The 18972-nt window shown below is 41.9% G+C and overlaps 1 protein-coding gene across 2 annotated transcripts in view; it reads right to left on the reverse strand.

Moving 5' to 3' along the window:
- The window catches only part of fig4a (FIG4 phosphoinositide 5-phosphatase a), a 108941-nt gene that overhangs the window by 69845 nt on the left and 20124 nt on the right, over nucleotides 1-18972 (reverse strand). Inside the window, exons 5-11 of one of the 2 annotated variants that reach the window (XM_021600720.3) lie at nucleotides 15514-15670; nucleotides 14887-14937; nucleotides 13175-13326; nucleotides 12627-12755; nucleotides 8895-8995; nucleotides 8300-8462; nucleotides 1595-1692 (exon numbers count right to left, since the gene is read on the reverse strand). In XM_021600720.3, the coding sequence (XP_021456395.1) occupies nucleotides 1595-1692; nucleotides 8300-8462; nucleotides 8895-8995; nucleotides 12627-12755; nucleotides 13175-13326; nucleotides 14887-14937; nucleotides 15514-15670 (851 nt within the window). Of the gene's footprint in view, nucleotides 1-1594; nucleotides 1693-8299; nucleotides 8463-8894; nucleotides 8996-11255; nucleotides 12756-13174; nucleotides 13327-14886; nucleotides 14938-15513; nucleotides 15671-18972 lie in introns of both variants that reach the window. The other variant, XM_090233036.1, reaches the window with a different exon arrangement.

The following is an 18972-nucleotide window of genomic DNA, read 5'->3' on the forward strand; positions in this document are numbered from 1 at the left end:
GACATTGTTAATGACTATTGTAGCTGGAAACGGCTGATTTTTTATGGAATATCCACATAGGCGTACAGAGGCCCATTATCAGCAACCATCACTATTGTGTTCCAATGGCACGTTGTGTTAGCTAATTTCAAAAAGGTTAATTGATCAATAGAAAACCCTTTTGCAATTATGTTAGCACAGTTGAAGACTGTTGTCTGAATAAAGAAGCAATAGAACGGGCCTTCTTTGACTAGTTGAGTATCTGGAGCATCAGCATTTGTGGGTTCGATTACAGGCTCAAAATGGCCAGAAACAAATAAGTTTCATCTGAAACTAGTCAGTCTATTCTTGTTCTGAGAAATTAAAGCTATTCCATGCAAGAAATTACCAAGAAACTGAAGATCTATGTACTACTCCTTTCAGAGAACAGTGCAAACTGGCTCTAACCAGAATAGAAAGAGGAGTGGGAGGCCCCAGTGCACAACTGAGCAAGAGGGTCTAGTTTTTATATATATATATTTTACCTTTATTTAACTAGGCAAGTCAGTTAAGAACAAATTCTTATTTTCAATGACGGCCTAGGAACAGTGGGTTAACTGCCTGTTCAGGGGCAGAACGACAGATTTTTGGACCTTGTCAGCTCGGGGGTTTGAACTTGCAACCTTCTGGTTACTAGTCCAACACTCTAACCACTAGGCTACCCTGCCGCAGATGCCTCACAAGTCCTCACCTGTCAGCTTCATTAAATAGTACCCGCAAAACACGAGGCAACTCCGGGACGCTGGCCTTCTAGGAAGAGAAATGAAAAGCCATATCTCTGTCCAGTGCCTGTGTTCTTTTGCCCATCTTAATCTTTTGTTTTCATTGGCCAGTCTGAGATATGGCTTTTAAGTGACAAAATCAACTTGATACCCTCGTAATTTTCATCTCCCGATCCCTGGCTTCCATTGGCTCTATATTGGCCATCAATTCACATTTAGAGGGGCCGTTTCTATAGCGATTTAAAGGGAAAGACTCAGAAATACACAATGAAAACAGGTTGTCTACGCGGAGGGTGGATAATGAAATTCAGTCTGTCAGCCTTCTAAATAAATCTATTCCGCAGATTTCATTTAGAAAAAGCCCATGTTTTCACTCATGAACCTGTAGCCAATGGTTAGCGCCAATCTGCCATGAAGCAGCGCCACAGAGTTCTATTGAGCAGTGACCACTTTTTGATCATCCCGGTGAAGACATTCCATTCACTCAAAACATGCTCAATTCTCTGAGTATTCTCATGGTAGAGGCATGAGGTGTGGACTATTGCTTTTCTGACACAATTCTCTATTGAAAGGACATATTTGTATAAACCTTGAATGAATTAATCATTTTATGGGTGAACACACTACAATTTAAATGAAGTAAATGGATCCGTGGAGACAAACTGTGGAACAATCCTTTAACTGTCCGCTGATGTAACAGTATCGTAAATGGGTACTCTGAGGAAGGTTTCATCTATTGGACTCAGTTTCTACCAGAGTAATTATTCCGTTGTTCCATTAACAGTGTGACTGAGGTGTTGGTCTGAGGTGCCCTGTGGTGGGGGGTGCGGTGCAGTGAGGTGAGGTGCTGTTACCTTGACGAGGTTGAGGATGATGATGGGCGAGCCAAACCGCTGGAGCATCTGGTCAAAATGGAGGGCAGCTACATGGGCATAGGGGTCGGCCTGGTCCACTGAAACACAACAGAGAGAGGTCAGAGAGCAGCTACACTACCATTCAAAAATGTGGGGTCACTTAGAAATGTCCTTGTTTTTGAAAGAAAGGCTTTTTTTTGTCCATTAAAATAACATAAAAATGATTGGAAATACAGTGTAGACATTGTTAATGTTGTAAATGACTATTGTACATGAAAACGACAGATATTTTATGGGATATCTACATAGAGGCCCATTATCAGCAACCACGTTGTGTTAGCTAATCCAAGTGTATCATTTTAAAAGGCTAATTGATCATTAGAAAACCCTTTTGCAATTATTTTAGCACAGTTGGAAACTGTTGTCTGATTAAAGAAGCAATAAAACTGGCCTTCTTTAGACTAGTTGAGTATCTGGAGCATCAGCATTTGTGGGTTTGATTACAGGCTCAAAATGCCCAGAAACAAATAACTTTCTTCTGAAACTTGTCAATCTATAATTGTTCTGAGAAATGAAGGCTATTCCATGCGAGAACTTGCCAAGAAACTGAAGATCTCATACAACACTGTGTACTACTCCCTTCACAAAACAGAGCAAACTGTCTCTAAACAGAATAGAAAGAGTGGGAGAAGAGAAAGAGGAGAAGCAGACGCCTCAAGTCTTCAACTAAATAATACCTGCAAAACACCAGTCTCAACGTCAACAGTGAAGAGGGGACTCCTGGATGCTGGCTTTCTAGGCAGGGTTGCAAAGAAAAAAAACATCTCAGACTGGCCAATAAAAATAAAATATTAAGATGGGCAAAAGTACACAGACACTGGACAGAGGAACTCTGGTTCACGGAGTCGCCTCTTCACTGTTGACATTGAGACTGGTGTTTTGCAGGTATTATTTAGTTGAAGACTTGAGGCGTCTGTTTCTCAAACTAGACACTCTAATGTACTTGTCCTCTTGCTCAGTTGTGCATCGGGGCCTACCACTCTTTATATTCTGGTTAGAGCCAGTTTGTGCTGTTCTGTGAAGGGAATAGTACACAGCGTTGTATGAGATCTTAAGTTTCTTCGCAATTTCTCAAAATTTCAGAATAAAGTTAATTGTTTCTGACCATTTTGAGCCTGTAATTGAACCCACAAATGCTGATGCTCTAGATACTCAACTAGTCTAAAGAAGGACAGTTTTATTGCTTCTTCAATCAGAACAACAGTTTTCAGCTGTGCTAACATAATTGCAGAAGGGTTTTCTAGTGATCAATAAGCCTTTTAAAATGATAAACTTGGATTAGCTAACACACCGTGCCATTGGAACACAGGAGGGATGGTTGCTGATAATGGGCCGTTTCCATGTACAATAGTCATTTACAACATTAACAATGTATTTCTGATCAATTTGATGTTATTTTAAATGGACAAAGAAATTGCTTTTCTTTCAAAAACAAGGACATTTCCAAGTGACCCCAAACTTTTGAACGGTAGTGTACATGGGCGCACGGGTCGGCCTGGTCCACTGAGAATACAACAGAGAGAGGTTAGAGGGCAGATACATGGGCGTAGGGGTCGGCCTGGTCCACAGACGCAACAGAGCGAGGTCAGAGGTTAGAGGGCAGATACATGGGCATAGGGCTTGACCTGGTCTACTGAGACACAACAGAGAGAGGTCAGAAGGCAGCTACATGGGCGTATAGGTAGGCCTGGCCTACTGAGGTGCAACAGAGAGAGGTTAGCTACATGGCCGTAGGGGTCACTTTAGCATCTAGTTCACTCAACTCTATTTTGACTGAGTGATGAGCAAACATTAAGGTTTAGGATGTTAGAAGGAAAGTGGGATACCTAGTCAGTTGTACAAGTGAAATGTGTCTTCCGCATTTATCCCAACCCCTCTGAATCAAAGCCATGCCACTGGCTGTATCATAAGGTAATAATGTTTGATATAATGATTCATAAGCATTTCATAAGACCAACCAAAAGGTAACCTAGAAACATTAAGATGTCATGTCTTTGGCTATGCCGGATGAAGTGATATAACATGCTATTCTATAAAATCCTTTCTCCGTAATTAAAATGACCTGATTGAGCTAATCATGTAAATGTAATTAACTAGAGAGTCGGGGAACCACAAAATAATATTTATATAGCTGTGATCTTCCGAATAAACTCTTAAAGACCTAGTAATATTTTAGATCAATAGCAGTCAATATTAATCGTCACCTTAATTCAGTCTCATCTGAAAGTGGTAAATTCTTGGTTATCTTCACGAATCCTGGTTGAATCAGCAATACAAAATTGGGTTTAATTATTTACAGTGCCTTGCGAAAGTATTCGGCCCCCTTGAACTTTGCGACCTTTTGCCACATTTCAGGCTTCAAACATAAAGATATAAAACTGTATTTTTTTGTGAAGAATCAACAACAAGTGGGACACAATCATGAAGTGGAACGACATTTATTGGATATTTCAAACTTTTTTAACAAATCAACAACTGAAAAATTGGGCGTGCAAAATTATTCAGCCCCTTTACTTTCAGTGCAGCAAACTCTCTCCAGAAGTTCAGTGAGGATCTCTGAATGATCCAATGTTGACCTAAATGACTAATGATGATAAATACAATCCACCTGTGTGTAATCAAGTCTCCGTATAAATGCACCTGCACTGTGATAGTCTCAGAGGTCCGTTAAAAGCGCAGAGAGCATCATGAAGAACAAGGAACACACCAGGCAGGTCCGAGATACTGTTGTGAAGAAGTTTAAAGCCGGATTTGGATACAAAAAGATTTCCCAAGCTTCAAACATCCCAAGGAGCACTGTGCAAGCGATAATATTGAAATGGAAGGAGTATCAGACCACTGCAAATCTACCAAGACCTAGCCGTCCCTCTAAACTTTCAGCTCATACAAGGAGAAGACTGATCAGAGATGCAGCCAAGAGGCCCATGATCACTCTGGATGAACTGCAGAGATCTACAGCTGAGGTGGGAGACTCTGTCCATAGGACAACAATCAGTCAAATCTGGCCTTTATGGAAGAGTGGCAAGAAGAAAGCCATTTCTTAAAGATATCCATAAAAAGTGTTGTTTAAAGTTTGCCACAAGCCACCTGGGAGACACACCAAACATGTGGAAGAAGGTGCTCTGGTCAGATGAAACCAAAATTGAACTTTTTGGCAACAATGCAAAACGTTATGTTTGGCGTAAAAGCAACACAGCTCATCAGCCTGAACACACCATCCCCACTGTCAAACATGGTGGTGGCAGCATCATGGTTTGGGCCTGCTTTTCTTCAGCAGGGACAGGGAAGATGGTTAAAATTGATGGGAAGATGGATGGAGCCAAATACAGGACCATTCTGGAAGAAAACCTGATGGAGTCTGCAAAAGACCTGAGACTGGGACGGAGATTTGTCTTCCAACAAGACAATGATCCAAAACATAAAGCAAAATCTACAATGGAATGGTTCAAAAATAAACATATCCAGGTGTTAGAAATGGCCAAGTCAAAGTCCAGACCTGAATCCAATCAAGAATCTGTGGAAAGAACTGAAAACTGCTGTTCACAAATGCTCTCCATCCAACCTCACTGAGCTCAAGCTGTTTTGCAAGGAGGAATGGGAAAAAAATTCAGTCTCTCGATGTGCAAAACTGATAGAGACATACCCCAAGCGACTTACAGCTGTAATCGCAGCAAAAGGTGGCGCTACAAAGTATTAACTTAAGGGGGCTGAATCATTTTGCACGCCCAATTTTTCAGTTGTTGATTTGTTAAAAAAGTTTGAAATATCCAATAAATGTCGTTCCACTTCATGATTGTGTCCCACTTGTTGTTGATTCTTCACAAAAAAATACAGTTTTATATCTTTATGTTTGAAGCCTGAAATGTGGCAAAAGGTCGCAAAGTTCAAGGGGGCCGAATACTTTCGCAAGGCACTGTATTTACTAAATACCTAACTAATCACACAGAATTACATATACACAGAATTAATTATACCTTGATTACGTCATAAAGGAAAACGTCCCTAGCGGGCGGAACAGATAGGACTGCTGGTTACACAAAAGAAAAGGGCTGGGTGTGAGTGAGAGAGCGGGAAGACTGAGGACCAAAGGAAGAAGCTGTGCTTTCATAAATACAGTATTTTATGCATTCTAAATTACCACCCATTTGGAAAAGGAAAATGCAATAAATATTTACTCTGAGCTGCGCTTCGGTAGGTTGGTGGTAGATGGAAGGCTGTGTTGACAAACCGAGTCCTTTGAAGAATGTCTCTGGTGGTCAATTGGATACGTTGTAGTAACGTCATAGTGTGATAGACGGGATACTCGGTCTGTTCCTTCCTAACCCTCGTTTGCAGCTGCTGTTGCTAACTCAACGGCTAGGAGGTATCACTTATGTAGTGAATAAGAGTTCAAAGTTCATACCATTCGCAACCAAAGCTCACGCTGATGTTGGCTTCGTTCTGTATTATTATCTGAACCATTCTGACATTGGACCGTCGTCCTCACATCCTCGGAACAGGAGGTTACATTTTCTTCAAGGCTTATATAGTGGAGGAAGAAAAGGGGCATGTTTCAGAGTTTACAACCTATGTCTCTTCACGTGGGCGGGCCACTGGTCGGACCTAATTCACTCATGAAAACCCAATTCTCACATTTTAGAAGCTAAAATCACATTTCATCCCATCACAAATAATTTCATATTCAAACATTTAAATTGAACAACAATTCCATGTGAATCTGATAACTCTGATGGGAAGACTTTACACTGTAGAGTTTATGTCATTTTATCATTGATGAGAATGTCTCAGATGACAACCGAACTGACATCATATTCATTAAGTGCCACTGCATATGTTCAATTACTGGATTACCAGAATATAGTTCATTTCCCCCCACCTTCTGATGTTCCCAGAATCTCTATGTTAACCAAGGGGTTTTCAAATGTAACATCAGTAGGGTAGAGAGAGGAAAAAGGGGGGGAAGAGGTATTTATGACTGTCATAAACCTACCCTCAGGCCAACGTCATGTCAAAGGTCATCTAACCTGCTGTTGGTTATACAGTAGAGTATTATTATACCGTAACTAACACGCATGCCCATTTTCTTTCTGCCCCTCTCTCCATCATTTTACCCATCCGTTCTATTCTTTAAGTGTTATGACTTCATGTGGTGGTCACGCAGACCCCCACACCTGCAGATAATTCAGCCAACCAAATGAAGATCTGGGTCAGTCAAACATGTTTTCCCTTATGATCAGTCATGAGGGGAAATCACTCAGTTGTAAATGGTGATGTTGGGTAACCAGGGCGAGAAGAGGGGGGCTGACTGAGGCCATTTTATAAGGCCCTCATCCTCGTTCCCTCGTGGGTCGTCATGATTAGGACGAGGAAGCATGAAAAGACACGCTTCTCTTCAACCCTCCCTACAAAGCTATTCACCTACTTAAGCATGTCATAAAGTCAACAGGAGGCTTGTGTAACCGCAGTCTCATTTTTCAGGACCGGCTGGCTGGGTGGTGACTGACCACTTGATGTCCCACCAGGGTCTTCCTGATCGTCTACCTGTCCTAAATTCACTAATGGCTGATGATCTTGGAGCCGACAGACATCATTATCGAACAAAAATTGACATGTAATTGGACATCTTTGTGTCTATGGGCTTCTATATCTGTGTGTGTGCCTGATGCCATATCGCTGAATTGATTTAATGGATTAGCTGAATGACGTTTGAGCGGGAGCTTCATGAAATGGATTTCCATGGCTGAACAGCTGCACACAAGCCCAAGATCCACATGCACAATGCCAAGCGTTGGCTGGAGTGCTGTAACGCTCTTTGCCATTGGACTCTGGAGCAGTGGAAACACATTCTCTGTAGTGATGAATCACACTTCACCATCTGGCAGTCCAACGGACTAATCTGGGTTTGGCGGATGCCAGGAGAACACTACCTGACCCAATGCATAGTGATGTTATATCAGCAAAGGGGGGGACCAACTCCATATTAATGCCCATGATTTTGGAATGAGATGTTCGACGAGCAGGCGTCAACATACTTTTGGTTATGTAGTGTAGATAGACAGATGGGAGAGGGAAGGTAAGGTCCCCATCACATAGATCTGGAGGACACACTAGCTCTCTCTGTACATTACATCTCTGCATTATGCATGTAAATGTCATCCTAGGATGGACTGAAAACCAAATGGAGGATGAGAGGAAAATATCCTTTCATATACAAATGCATGCGGGCGGGCGCGCGCATACACACATCTTGGGACAAGCTCTCAATCTCTTAAGTAAATATCATCCATGATGGACTGTAGGCCAAATGGGGTAAAAGAGGAAATAATTTAATGCAGTCGAGTCCACACACACAAACTGCAGTCTCTCTCCACCTTTTCAATCTCTGAGACCATCTGATCCTCACACACTCCCTAGGATGTATCCTGCTGGAGTCATAATGAGAAACAGAGATGGATGAAAAGAGGAGAGAAAATCTCTGTTTGGCCAGAGTATAGTTTATAGTGTTACTACTACTGTAAGTGCTGTAGTAATGTGTATCTTATGGCATATTGGTGATAGGGGTATGTCCAGACAGAGACCAGTAGACCACATTATATTAATGATACTGTACAGTGTATACGATACCTAATGATGATAATATCTTACATCGTATAGGTGGTTTAGGCATCATGGTGGAGATGTCCTGGGACCAATAGAGGGGAACAGAACCCCTGACCTGAACGTACGAAGAGTAACTCCCTGCCGTGAATGACATCACCGACGCATCGTGGATGATCTGCTCAGTCTCCACCTCATTGGCTACGTCACCCTGCAGAGGACCAGATGAAAACAGGTTTACAGACAATATACAGAGAGAACCACATGGATCTACACACTCTTAGATGGCCCCATAGTTGTTTCTTTCATTGTTCAACAGTTTTGACCTGTAATTGACAGGAGTGGACCATATACTGGACCAGAAAGTCATCCCAAAATGAGCACACACACACACACAAACCTTACGAATGTCAATCCTGGCCTAAACTAAGCCGCGCAGAGGGAATAATAGACACATAATTTGGCCTCAAAAACACAGCATACTGAACCCCTTTACCACCAAACTACACACACAAAAAGGAGATGCAGAGACACGGAGGTTACATTAACCTCACACCCCCTCCTTTGTGCCATGCTGCTATTATATAACACCGGGGGCGACTTCGCCCTGTTGTCGTGGCGACAAGATGAGGCAGGAGGTTACCTCGCAGTTGGCTCCTCTCTTGAGGAAGCGGGTGCCAGCAAATTTACTGGAGCGCCTGGCGATGAGGGTGACATGAACCGGACGACCGTAGATCAGGAGCTCTTCACACAGAGGTTAAGGTGGGACACACACAGATGTAACATAAAAAGGCAAAGTGTCATTGATTTCAAATAACAATTAGTAAATTACTGAAATGGTATTGTAATTCACTCGCCACGCAAAACACCTAGGATAAGAGAGATACTTCAAAGAGGGAGACAAGCTGGTGGTTTGGCACTTCCCAACTTACTGTTTCACTACTGGGCAGCTACTATTCAGAAGATTTTGGTCTGGTGTAATTCTCCAAGTACCAACTGGTGCTCAATAGAAGCACATTCTTTCCAATCATCCCTTCTCTTCTTTAATCTGTGCCCCACTATCCATGTGTCCTTCAGAGTACACTACAAATAATATTGTGCTCTCTACTTTGAAGATCTGGGAAAAAAAATGTCAGCATTTTAGACTTTCTGCCCCTTATCCTCTACTCCCTATTTGGAACAACCATCCATTTCTACCCTCCACACTTGACCAGGCTTTTTTTTTTGTGGCGTGAGAGAGGTTTGGTATGTTTCAAATATTTTTTTTTAATGTATATATTTTTTAGAAGGGACCTCTGCCAGTTTTAATGATCTTGTGGCTAAATGTAATCTGCCTCAATCTCTTCCGCTATTTCCAAGCTCGTAATTTAGTTAGTTCTAACTTTCCTACCTTCCTTAATCACCTCCTAACACGCTATTAGAAGGGATCCTGTCACTCCCGCAGATATGGGGACATCTCATATGATGATGTTATGCTCTCCTCTGAAAACCTCTCCCATCAACAAACTAAAGACTGACTGGAGAAGAGAACTTGACCTGACATAAGACTAGTCAGAGGAGGCACTTCTTCGGGTTAACATCTTCCTGTGCTCGGTTAAGTTCAAATCAGATCAAAGTGTTGCACAAAATTCATTACAAAAAACGATTCATTTTCCCTCAGAGACAAATGACACGATGTGCAATGTCTCCCGCTGATCACAGTCACATGTTTTACTCATGCTCTAAGCAGTCAAGGGTTTTGTTCTTCCTTTTTAACTACTCTCTCTAAAGGTATTGATATTGACCTGCAGTCTTGTCCTTTGATAGCTATATTTGGACCTCCATTTGTGCTGTCTATTCTCACCTAAAGTAAAGCAGAAGTAATGTTTGCTTCACTAGTAGCCCGCCAACAGATTTGGCTGAATTGGAAATATCCCAAACCAACCACTGAGTTCTTATGTCTTTTCTTAATTTAGAGTGCATGTACTGCTAACCTTTTTTCTGAGATGGCCACCTTTAATTTCCTTTTCTTGACAAATTACACTCTATTGACCAAGAACTTGGGACCAAAAGGGGGAGGGAAGGGATAGTGTGTTGTGATCTGTTGTAATTGTATTTTCATATGGAATGTTAGTTTGCTTGTTTATTTTTTTTGGGGGGTGGGGCTTCTCCAATAAGAAAAGGGGGGAAAAAGATATTGGTACTCATGTCAAGAATTGTAAAGTGTATACGTTTATATGTCTAATTCAAAAATGGGAGAAAAATGATTTGTAATTCACTTCCTGAATTGAAATGGAATTGCCCCTGCCAATCACTGTTCCCCTCTCTCTACCCTTTCTCTCGCACTAATTTACTAAGTCCCTCTCTTAAGTCTGTTTTCCTCTTAACCTCCATCACTTCAACCCCATCACTTCCCCCATCTCTGTGCCTCTGCCTTTCTTCACCCCCCCCCCCCCCCCCCCCCCTCAGTTTCCTTCTATGAATTCTTCTGCCTGGGTTTCTCTGGGAAAATAACCATGAGAGAAGGATGGCTTCCAGGAACCGTTGTCTAAACCCAGCGTCTGCAATGTGGCCCCCACTGCCCCTCTAACGAGCCAACCTGGTGAGACACACACACTTACCCCTCGTGCTATTCAGTTTATTTGCTGTAAACCAGTGGTCCTCAACTGGTTGTCTCGGGAACCAAATTTTCTGTCGCAACCCAATATTAGCATCCCATTTTGTTGTTGTTGTTGCAAAAATACAATCTGGAAAACTATTTAGAATGCTATATTGATAGTAGATGTAGCAATTATATGATAAGGGAACAACATTCCCACCGTTTTCCATGGTCAATAACTCTAATTTGCCAATATTATTGATGAAGAATGTTAATAAGCTGACTGATTTGAGACCACAAAATCAACCAAATCCACTAAGTAGCCCTGCTAATAGCTCTAGATAAGAAAATACTGTGATTGAAAAAATAGTTTCAGAGGTAAAACAAATAAAACATGTAAGTAGGTTCATTATCAATTCCACACACCTTCTACATAGTTTAAGTTGTTTAAGTTCAGACTGAAGTGTTTTTCTATCCATTTCCTCTTTCATCACTGGGATACTGGGGAGTTCACGAATCTCATGACTGTGGAGGAGGTCATTCATTATTACTTGCGTATATAAAAAGCCAAGAACAACTTCAGTCAAGCAGAAGAGTCATTAGCTAAAACCTTTCATGGCTAAGAGGTGCAATGAATGGTTATAATGTCTTAATGTCTGCCTATAAGATCTGCACTGACGGATAGTTAAACTGGGCTCTCAAAATGAGGGACACAATTAATCAGATGTAGTTCTTCTCAAGCACTTCTACCCAAGCATCCACACTCAAATATGCATCAACATAACCAAACCATGCATCAACATAACCAAACCATGCATCAACATAACCAAACCATGCATCAATATAACCAAAGTAGGCATACATTTTGTTTCAAGTGTGTTTTTCTTTGGCTTAGTGGACACACTAGCTGTGCTTTCCTAGTCTAAACAAAAAGAACCTGTCTAGCTAACCTAATATTTGTTTTCTTTTCCACCTCATATACCAGATGGGCAAAGTATGCAAAAGCTCCACTGTTTTCATACCTGATAAGCATTGCTTAATATTTTTATATAGACCATAATATAAACACAAATCGCTTAATGCAGCTTAGCAGACTGGCGAGCATCTATCTCATTAGGTATTCCATGTGCCCCCCAAACCAAAAAAAAACAAAAAAATGGTATTCCATGTGTTGTGGAACAAGAGGCAGGCACACACTTTCCAGTGAGCAGCATGCCAGACACATGATGGGGAGTGGAGGAGGCGGGGCGAGGGAAAAGAACACAAGAGGAACGGTGTTGTCTTCTAAAGGCTAACTGTCAAAAGACAGACGGACAGAAAGATGGAGGTCCGCAAACAACGTGTCCATCGACAATGACAATGGTAAAAGACTGATAATATATTGAATGCATAAACAAAATGTTCCATTGGAGATGATAAATTATGGTAATTAAGGTTAAAGTTACTACTGGTGATACAGGTGTGCCATCCCCGCAGCCTCAGCAATGGATTAGTCCACTGAGGCAGGCGTGAGTCAGACAGGTGTCTCGTGTGCCATAAAATATTTTAATAAAATGTATTTATTTATAAATATATATGCAACTGCTCTGTAAAAAAAAAAGAAGAATACTCGGTCAACCAGCAGCCTATCGAACAAACTATAGACCTGTCGATTAAATGGGGTCAGCCCTAGTGGATACCAACATCTGGAACATGGCAAAAGCACCAAGTCACTGACACAAGCACATATGCAGCACCTGACTACTAAACTGAACACTCTACTTTGCAGGTCGTAACCAGGCAGGAGAAAAAGGATACTGGACTGGCCACAGAAGCCATGAATGATGTACATGAGCCAATCAGGATGCACCGTGTCCTTGACGCGCTCCAGGAGCTTGCCGTTCCACACGTACTTGGCGTACGGTTCACTCTGGAGGCCGTGGAACACTGCAACGGAACCATTACATAGGAACACAAAACACCACAGAACAGCTTACATGGATGGACAGGATCAAGGAGGGGATGGTTTACCACCGATACAGTAGATTAGAACATGGAAACTGTATTGAGAGACAGATGAGCTGAATAAAGACTTTGGTTTTGGGCTAGTAGTGATGTCCTGATCAACCTTTTAGCTGGTGAATGGCTTTATGAGTGGCTTGAGTTGTGAGGATCTTTTTCTATTTGGGACCACTGACTGACTTAACGGGTTAAAAGATCAAGAAAACATTTCACAAAAAAAGGAATGGTATGTTACACTTGGTTATCAAATGGAAAGAAATGTGTTCAATAGAGTGTATTCACATGTTTTAAAACTGGATGAACTGGAGTTTAGGGAGAGTGTGAGAGGGCAGGAGCTGTCTGACCTTGTGTGGGCAGGCCCTCGTCCTCAAAGATGTCGAAGCTGTCCTGCTGTCTGCTGCTCCGTGTGTGCACCTCCTCCACTGTGCCCGGGTCACACGGGCTATGCAGCAGCGTCAGGTTGTACTGCAGGGAGTGGCTCAGGTCATAGCTGTAGCTGGGAGGGGTCAAAGTTCATAGGTGAAGAGGTCAACGAGGAAGAAGAACAACACTTCAATAATCAAAAATCAATGAGATGGATGAATGGAGTGATGCGTAAAAAGAAGAATGATAGAAGAATGACCGAAAACAAAACATTTTGTTTTACACCTGACAGTACGTCTATTTTTTGTATATATTTTTTCTTGGCGATATACAATGTTTTTTTCCTTGAGGATATAAAAAAAGGTAGGGTCCCAAATGTATCTTCACCTGTCACTAGGGAGAAAAATGACCAGCTCAAGTCTGAGTGAGAACTGATAGGTCATCTGTGGAGCGAGTCGTGAATACACTATGTCAATACTGACCCTTTCAGTACAGGTTAACCTTTAGTACAGCTACTGATACAGTGGGCTTTAGATGGTAGGTGCTGAAGGGCATGATTCCAAGAGGAGTTAAGGGGAGTTGAGGTCTCTGTGTGTCTCTGTGTGTCACTCTGGCTTAATGACGAAAAACTGACAGACAGACAGACACTTCAGAAAGGAGTCCAAACAGTACTTTAATGATACATAACTATTGGTGGAAGTGATGTCATCTCTTATGTGTTTTTTTAAGTGAATTCAATTAAAGAAAATAAAATCTAATTCAATGGGTGGATGGAAATAAACAATAACCATTTGTTTTAATGAGATGTACACTGAGATAAAAACATTAGGAACACCTTCCTAATATTGAGTTGCACACCCTTTGTCCTCAGAACAGCCTCAAATCGTCAGGGCATGGACACTGCAAGGTGTCGAAACCTTTCCACAGGGATGCTGGCCCATGTTGACTCCAATGCTTCCCACAGTTAGGTCAAGTTGTCTGGATGTCCTTTGGGTGGGTGGACCATTCTTGACACACACAGGAAACTGTTGAGTGTGAAAAACCCAGCAGCATTGCAGTACTTGACACACTCAAATCGGTGCGCCTGGCAAACTCTGTTTAAAAGGCACTTAAATATTTTGTCTTCTCCATTCACCCTCTGAAATAGCGCACATACACAATCCATGTCTTAATTGTCTCAAGGCTTAAAAATCCTTCTTTAACCCGTCTCCTCCCCTTCATCTACACCGACTGAAGTGGATTTCAATAAGGGATCGTAGCTTTCACCTAGATTCACCTGGTCAGTCTGTCATGGAACGTGTTTTGTACACTCACTGATTATTTGTGTAGTTTTAATGAGGAGGATGTTGATACATAAATCCATAAGAGTGTGGCTCTGTCCTCTCTCACCGATTCATAACATCACTGTAATAAAATATCCAGTCTTGAAAGTGTGTGTGTGTATATGTGTATGCACGTGAGAGAGCGATAACCTCAGATATACTGTGCATCTTGTGTGACATTTGTTCCAACAAAGTAACATACAAAAAAAGTGAAGAACTGTGAATAGCGTTTGACAGGTTCCATACTGCAGCAAACACCTGAGCCTCCTGATCACCAAGGCTTGTGACAAACAAAAGCATTGACTTGACAAACAACAGAAGAGAGATGCGGAGGAGTGGTTATTTTTAAGATCTCACACACACTTACTTACCTGAAGTAGAAGTTGCTGGACAGGTCCACATTCTGAAAGATCCTCACGTATCTATAAGAGGAGAAATAAACAGTCCCAATCTCTTATGGTTATGACCTGCACGTCATAACCAGGAGAGCATGGTTAGTTCAGGAGAGCATTTGAGCTAACCCTAACTCCTTTCCTAACATTAACCTAATTCCCCTAACCTGCCACGTGGCTGCGTAAGTTCTCCTAACCTGCTATGAAAAAGTAACTTCTGGTCGTAGCTGTATCCCACCTAGTCAGAACCTTTAATACTAGTGGCAGGAGTTTTTCATGTCGCATCACCACAGTCACATCACCGGAGTTGTGAGGTCACATAGGAAACAGTCCTAGTCTTTGAGATATAACATCATACATGTTACTTTCTCATCTCAATGAAAAGGGGAGACTAGAAAATGCCATAAGCATTTGCTGTGCACGGCAGGTTATATAGACCCATATACTGAGTGATCCTTAGCTGGTCACACTTGGTTAGTGGGTCAGTGAAGCTGTCACACTGTGTGTGTAAACTGAGAGAGAAACAAGTGAGAGAAAGAGGAAGGAAAGGAGAAAATCTCCAGTGGGGTGTGAGATGTTGGGTATATAACGGTTGACCTACTGTACCTGGCCTCGTCAGGATGTGTCACCCTCACTGAGTCATTGGGGATGTAGATCATGTTAGTATCCTCTATCTTGTATATGGAGTGACCACCAATGTCGGCCATCTTCCTCCGCTTGGTGATCAACACGAGGTAATAACCCTCAAGGAATCGGACAAAGCCTGCAAGACCAGGACAATGAATACACATGAACAGCACACATAAGATTAATATTACTATAGGACACCTCAAACCACCCAGATAACTTATACAACTCATATGAAACTTTTAACATGAACCTTTCCATCCTCAATGTTTTTTTCAAGACACATTTTCATACATCTATGTACAATATCTATTCTCATCTCAACAATCAAATGAGTGCTTATCTATGTGTGTGTGTGTGTGTGTGTGTCTTCATGATAGATGAGACCACTTGTTTTTCATGCTGCATGACCACAACACACTCACAGTCTGTTCATCTGTCTTACATCCTTCATTAGCACATTCAAAATCTTTATTTTCAATTATATATATTTTCAATTACAAAATAATATGTTTTCAGTCCTGGAATGTGTATACTGCTTCATGGAAAAGCTGAATAGATGTTCTCTGAGAGCTTATTATTGTTTGTCAATCATATTAGTCAGGCTGTTTTCATATGATCTCCTCTTAGAGGTCACGGACCGCTAGAAACACAGACTATTAGCGCAATGTCACTTGGGCCAGTGTTTCCCAAACTCGGTCCTGGACCCCCACTCCGATTTACGTTAATGGGAGGGGATGAGATCATAGGTTACGCATCCTCCTGGAGGAAATTATCTACTCGGGATAGATGAGAGAAACCTCCATAGAAACAGCATAGGACATACATTCATATGGATATATGTTTGAGGATTGGGGGTGAGAGAATGGAATTTTGTAACTCAAAATCATACCCGTACCCATTTTACACCATCAGAACCACCCATTTTCTTGCCGTGACACATTGACATTCAATTTCACTGCTTTGTCTGGGTCGGTGTGAGCGATTTCCTATATCAGTGGTTCCCAAATTGAACTCAGTCCGGCTTTCAACTTACTCTTGAAAGTTGTAATAGTAGAATGCAAAAGGTGTCATTTAGAAATTGGGTGGTGCATCATCAGTTCCTCTTGTCATGTCTGTCATCGCAAACCTTAGAGTGCTATTTGTCCAATGCTGGAAGGTGTGACATTAGTGCTAGTACGAACTCGGACCCAGGCGCAGAGAAACACAGCAGGCAGAGGTAAGGGTAAATCCAGAATATTTACTTAAGGTCTTCATAGCAAAACAACAAAGCAAGTGCATACGAGAACACTGAACAAAACAGGAGACCTGAGCAACTGGCCCAGTCCACAGAGGAACCTAAGTCATCCAGCAGGTGATCCGAATAAGCCCAATCAGGGTCACCTGGATACTGGAAGTAACCCAAGGGTGTTCTCCAGTGGCAACCTCAGGTAGTGTACTCAAGGGAGAAAACCTGACCTGTGACAGAAGGGAGTAAAAAAGTTTGAGAATCCCTGTTCTAGATCACCATCCAGCTCGATACAGAGGACTTCCAAGAAATGTTTCTCTGTAGGCCTTGCTATGTTACCTACGTAGCCAATTGCAATGATAGTCAATTTCAGATAGAAAAATAGATTGGGTGTCTGTGGGTGTGAATGTTTAAACTTTAAACAAAATTAGTGCTGAACGATTAACTGAAAAGTTGGTCCGTGGGGCGACGCACAATTGGCCTAGCGTCGTCCGGGTTAGGGAGGGTTTGGCCGGTAGGGAAATCCTTGTCTCATCGTGCACCAGCGACTCCTGTGGCGGGCCGGGCGCAGTGCACGCTAACCAAGATCGCCAGGTGCACAGTGTTTCCTCCGATACATTGGTGCGGCTGGCTTCCGGGTTGGATGGGCGCTGTGTTAAGAAGCAGTGCGGCTTGGTTGGGTTGTGTGTCGGAGGACGCATGACTTTCAACCTTCGTCTCTCCCGAGCCCGTACGGGAGTTGTAGCGATGAGACAAGATAGTAGCTACTAAAAACAATTGGATACAGTAAAAAAACTGTAAAATACACAAAAAAAAGAAAAGAAAAAAAAAGAAAACTGATCTCTCAAATGTCACCATTACGATTTTTTTTTTGATACCGCCTTAGGTGGCTGGCTGCTCATGTCGCCTATACCTAAACCTTGCCACTTCGCAAGCCACAGCAGCGAAGTCCTGTTTGGCACTACTGTGAAGTTAAAAAATAAGGAAATACAACTTATGCAATGCTTAACCATCTGAAAGGGACTGACCGTGAGACATAGCAGTGGGAAGCAGGTATGTTAAGGGTGCTGCAGCACTCCCTGATAAAATCAGAATATTTTTTCTCTCTCTCAAAAGTAGTGAACTGTACCTTTACTATTCCTGTATGAACGCACCTAAATAGCAGCATCCCCCACCCCCATATAGTTTTAATGTAAAAAATGAAATTCTCCATTTGTCACATCCATAGTTTAGGTGATAAGGTATCATGGGCAGAGGTGGCCTGCACCCTGGCTTACATGCACTTCACCTGTGTGTGTGTGTGTGTGTGTGTGTGTGTGTGTGTGTGTTATATATACACACACACACACACACATACATACAGTTGAAGTCAGAAGTTGACATACACCTTAGCCAAATACATTTAAACTCAGTTTTTTGCAATTCCTGACATTTAATCCTAGTAAAAATTCACTGTCTTAGGTCAGTTAGGATCAATTTATTTTAAGAATGTGAAATGTCAGAATAATAGTAGAGAGAATGATTTATTTCAGATTTGATTTCTTTCATCACATTCCCAGTGGGTCAGAAGTTTACATACACTCAATTAGTATTTGGTAGCATTGGCTTTAAATGGTTTAACTTGGGTCCAACGTTTCCAGTAGCCTTCCACAAGCTTTCCACAAAAAGTTGGGTGAATTTTGGCCCATTCCTCCTGACAGAGCTGGTGTAGGATTGAGGTCAGGGCTTTGTGATGGCCACTCCAATGCCTTAACTTTGTTGTCCTTAAGCCAATTTGCCACAACTTTGGAAGTATGCTTGGGGTCATTTTCCATTTGGAAGACCCATTAGCGATCAAAATGTAACTTCCTGACTGATGTCTTGAGATGTTGTTTCAATACATCCACATAATTTTCTGTCCTCATGATGCCATCTATTTTGTGAAGTGCACCAGTCCATACTGCAGCAAAGCAACCCACAACATGATGCTGCCACCCCCGTTCTATACGGTTGGGATGGTGTTCTTCGGCTTGCAAACCTCCCCTTTTTTCCTCCAAACATGAGGATGGTCATTATGGCCAAAAGTTCTATTTTTGTTTCATCAGACCAGAGGACATTTCTACAAAAAGTACAATCTTTGTCGCCATGTTTTTATTTTATTTCACCTTTATTTAACCAGGTAGCGACATGGCCAAGATAAAGCAAAGAAGTGTGACACAGACAACAACACA

The sequence above is a fragment of the Oncorhynchus mykiss genome, chromosome 4 (assembly GCF_057628025.1).
Source record: "Oncorhynchus mykiss isolate SJ-2025 chromosome 4, ASM5762802v1, whole genome shotgun sequence".
In the NCBI taxonomy this organism is placed as follows: domain Eukaryota; kingdom Metazoa; phylum Chordata; class Actinopteri; order Salmoniformes; family Salmonidae; genus Oncorhynchus; species Oncorhynchus mykiss.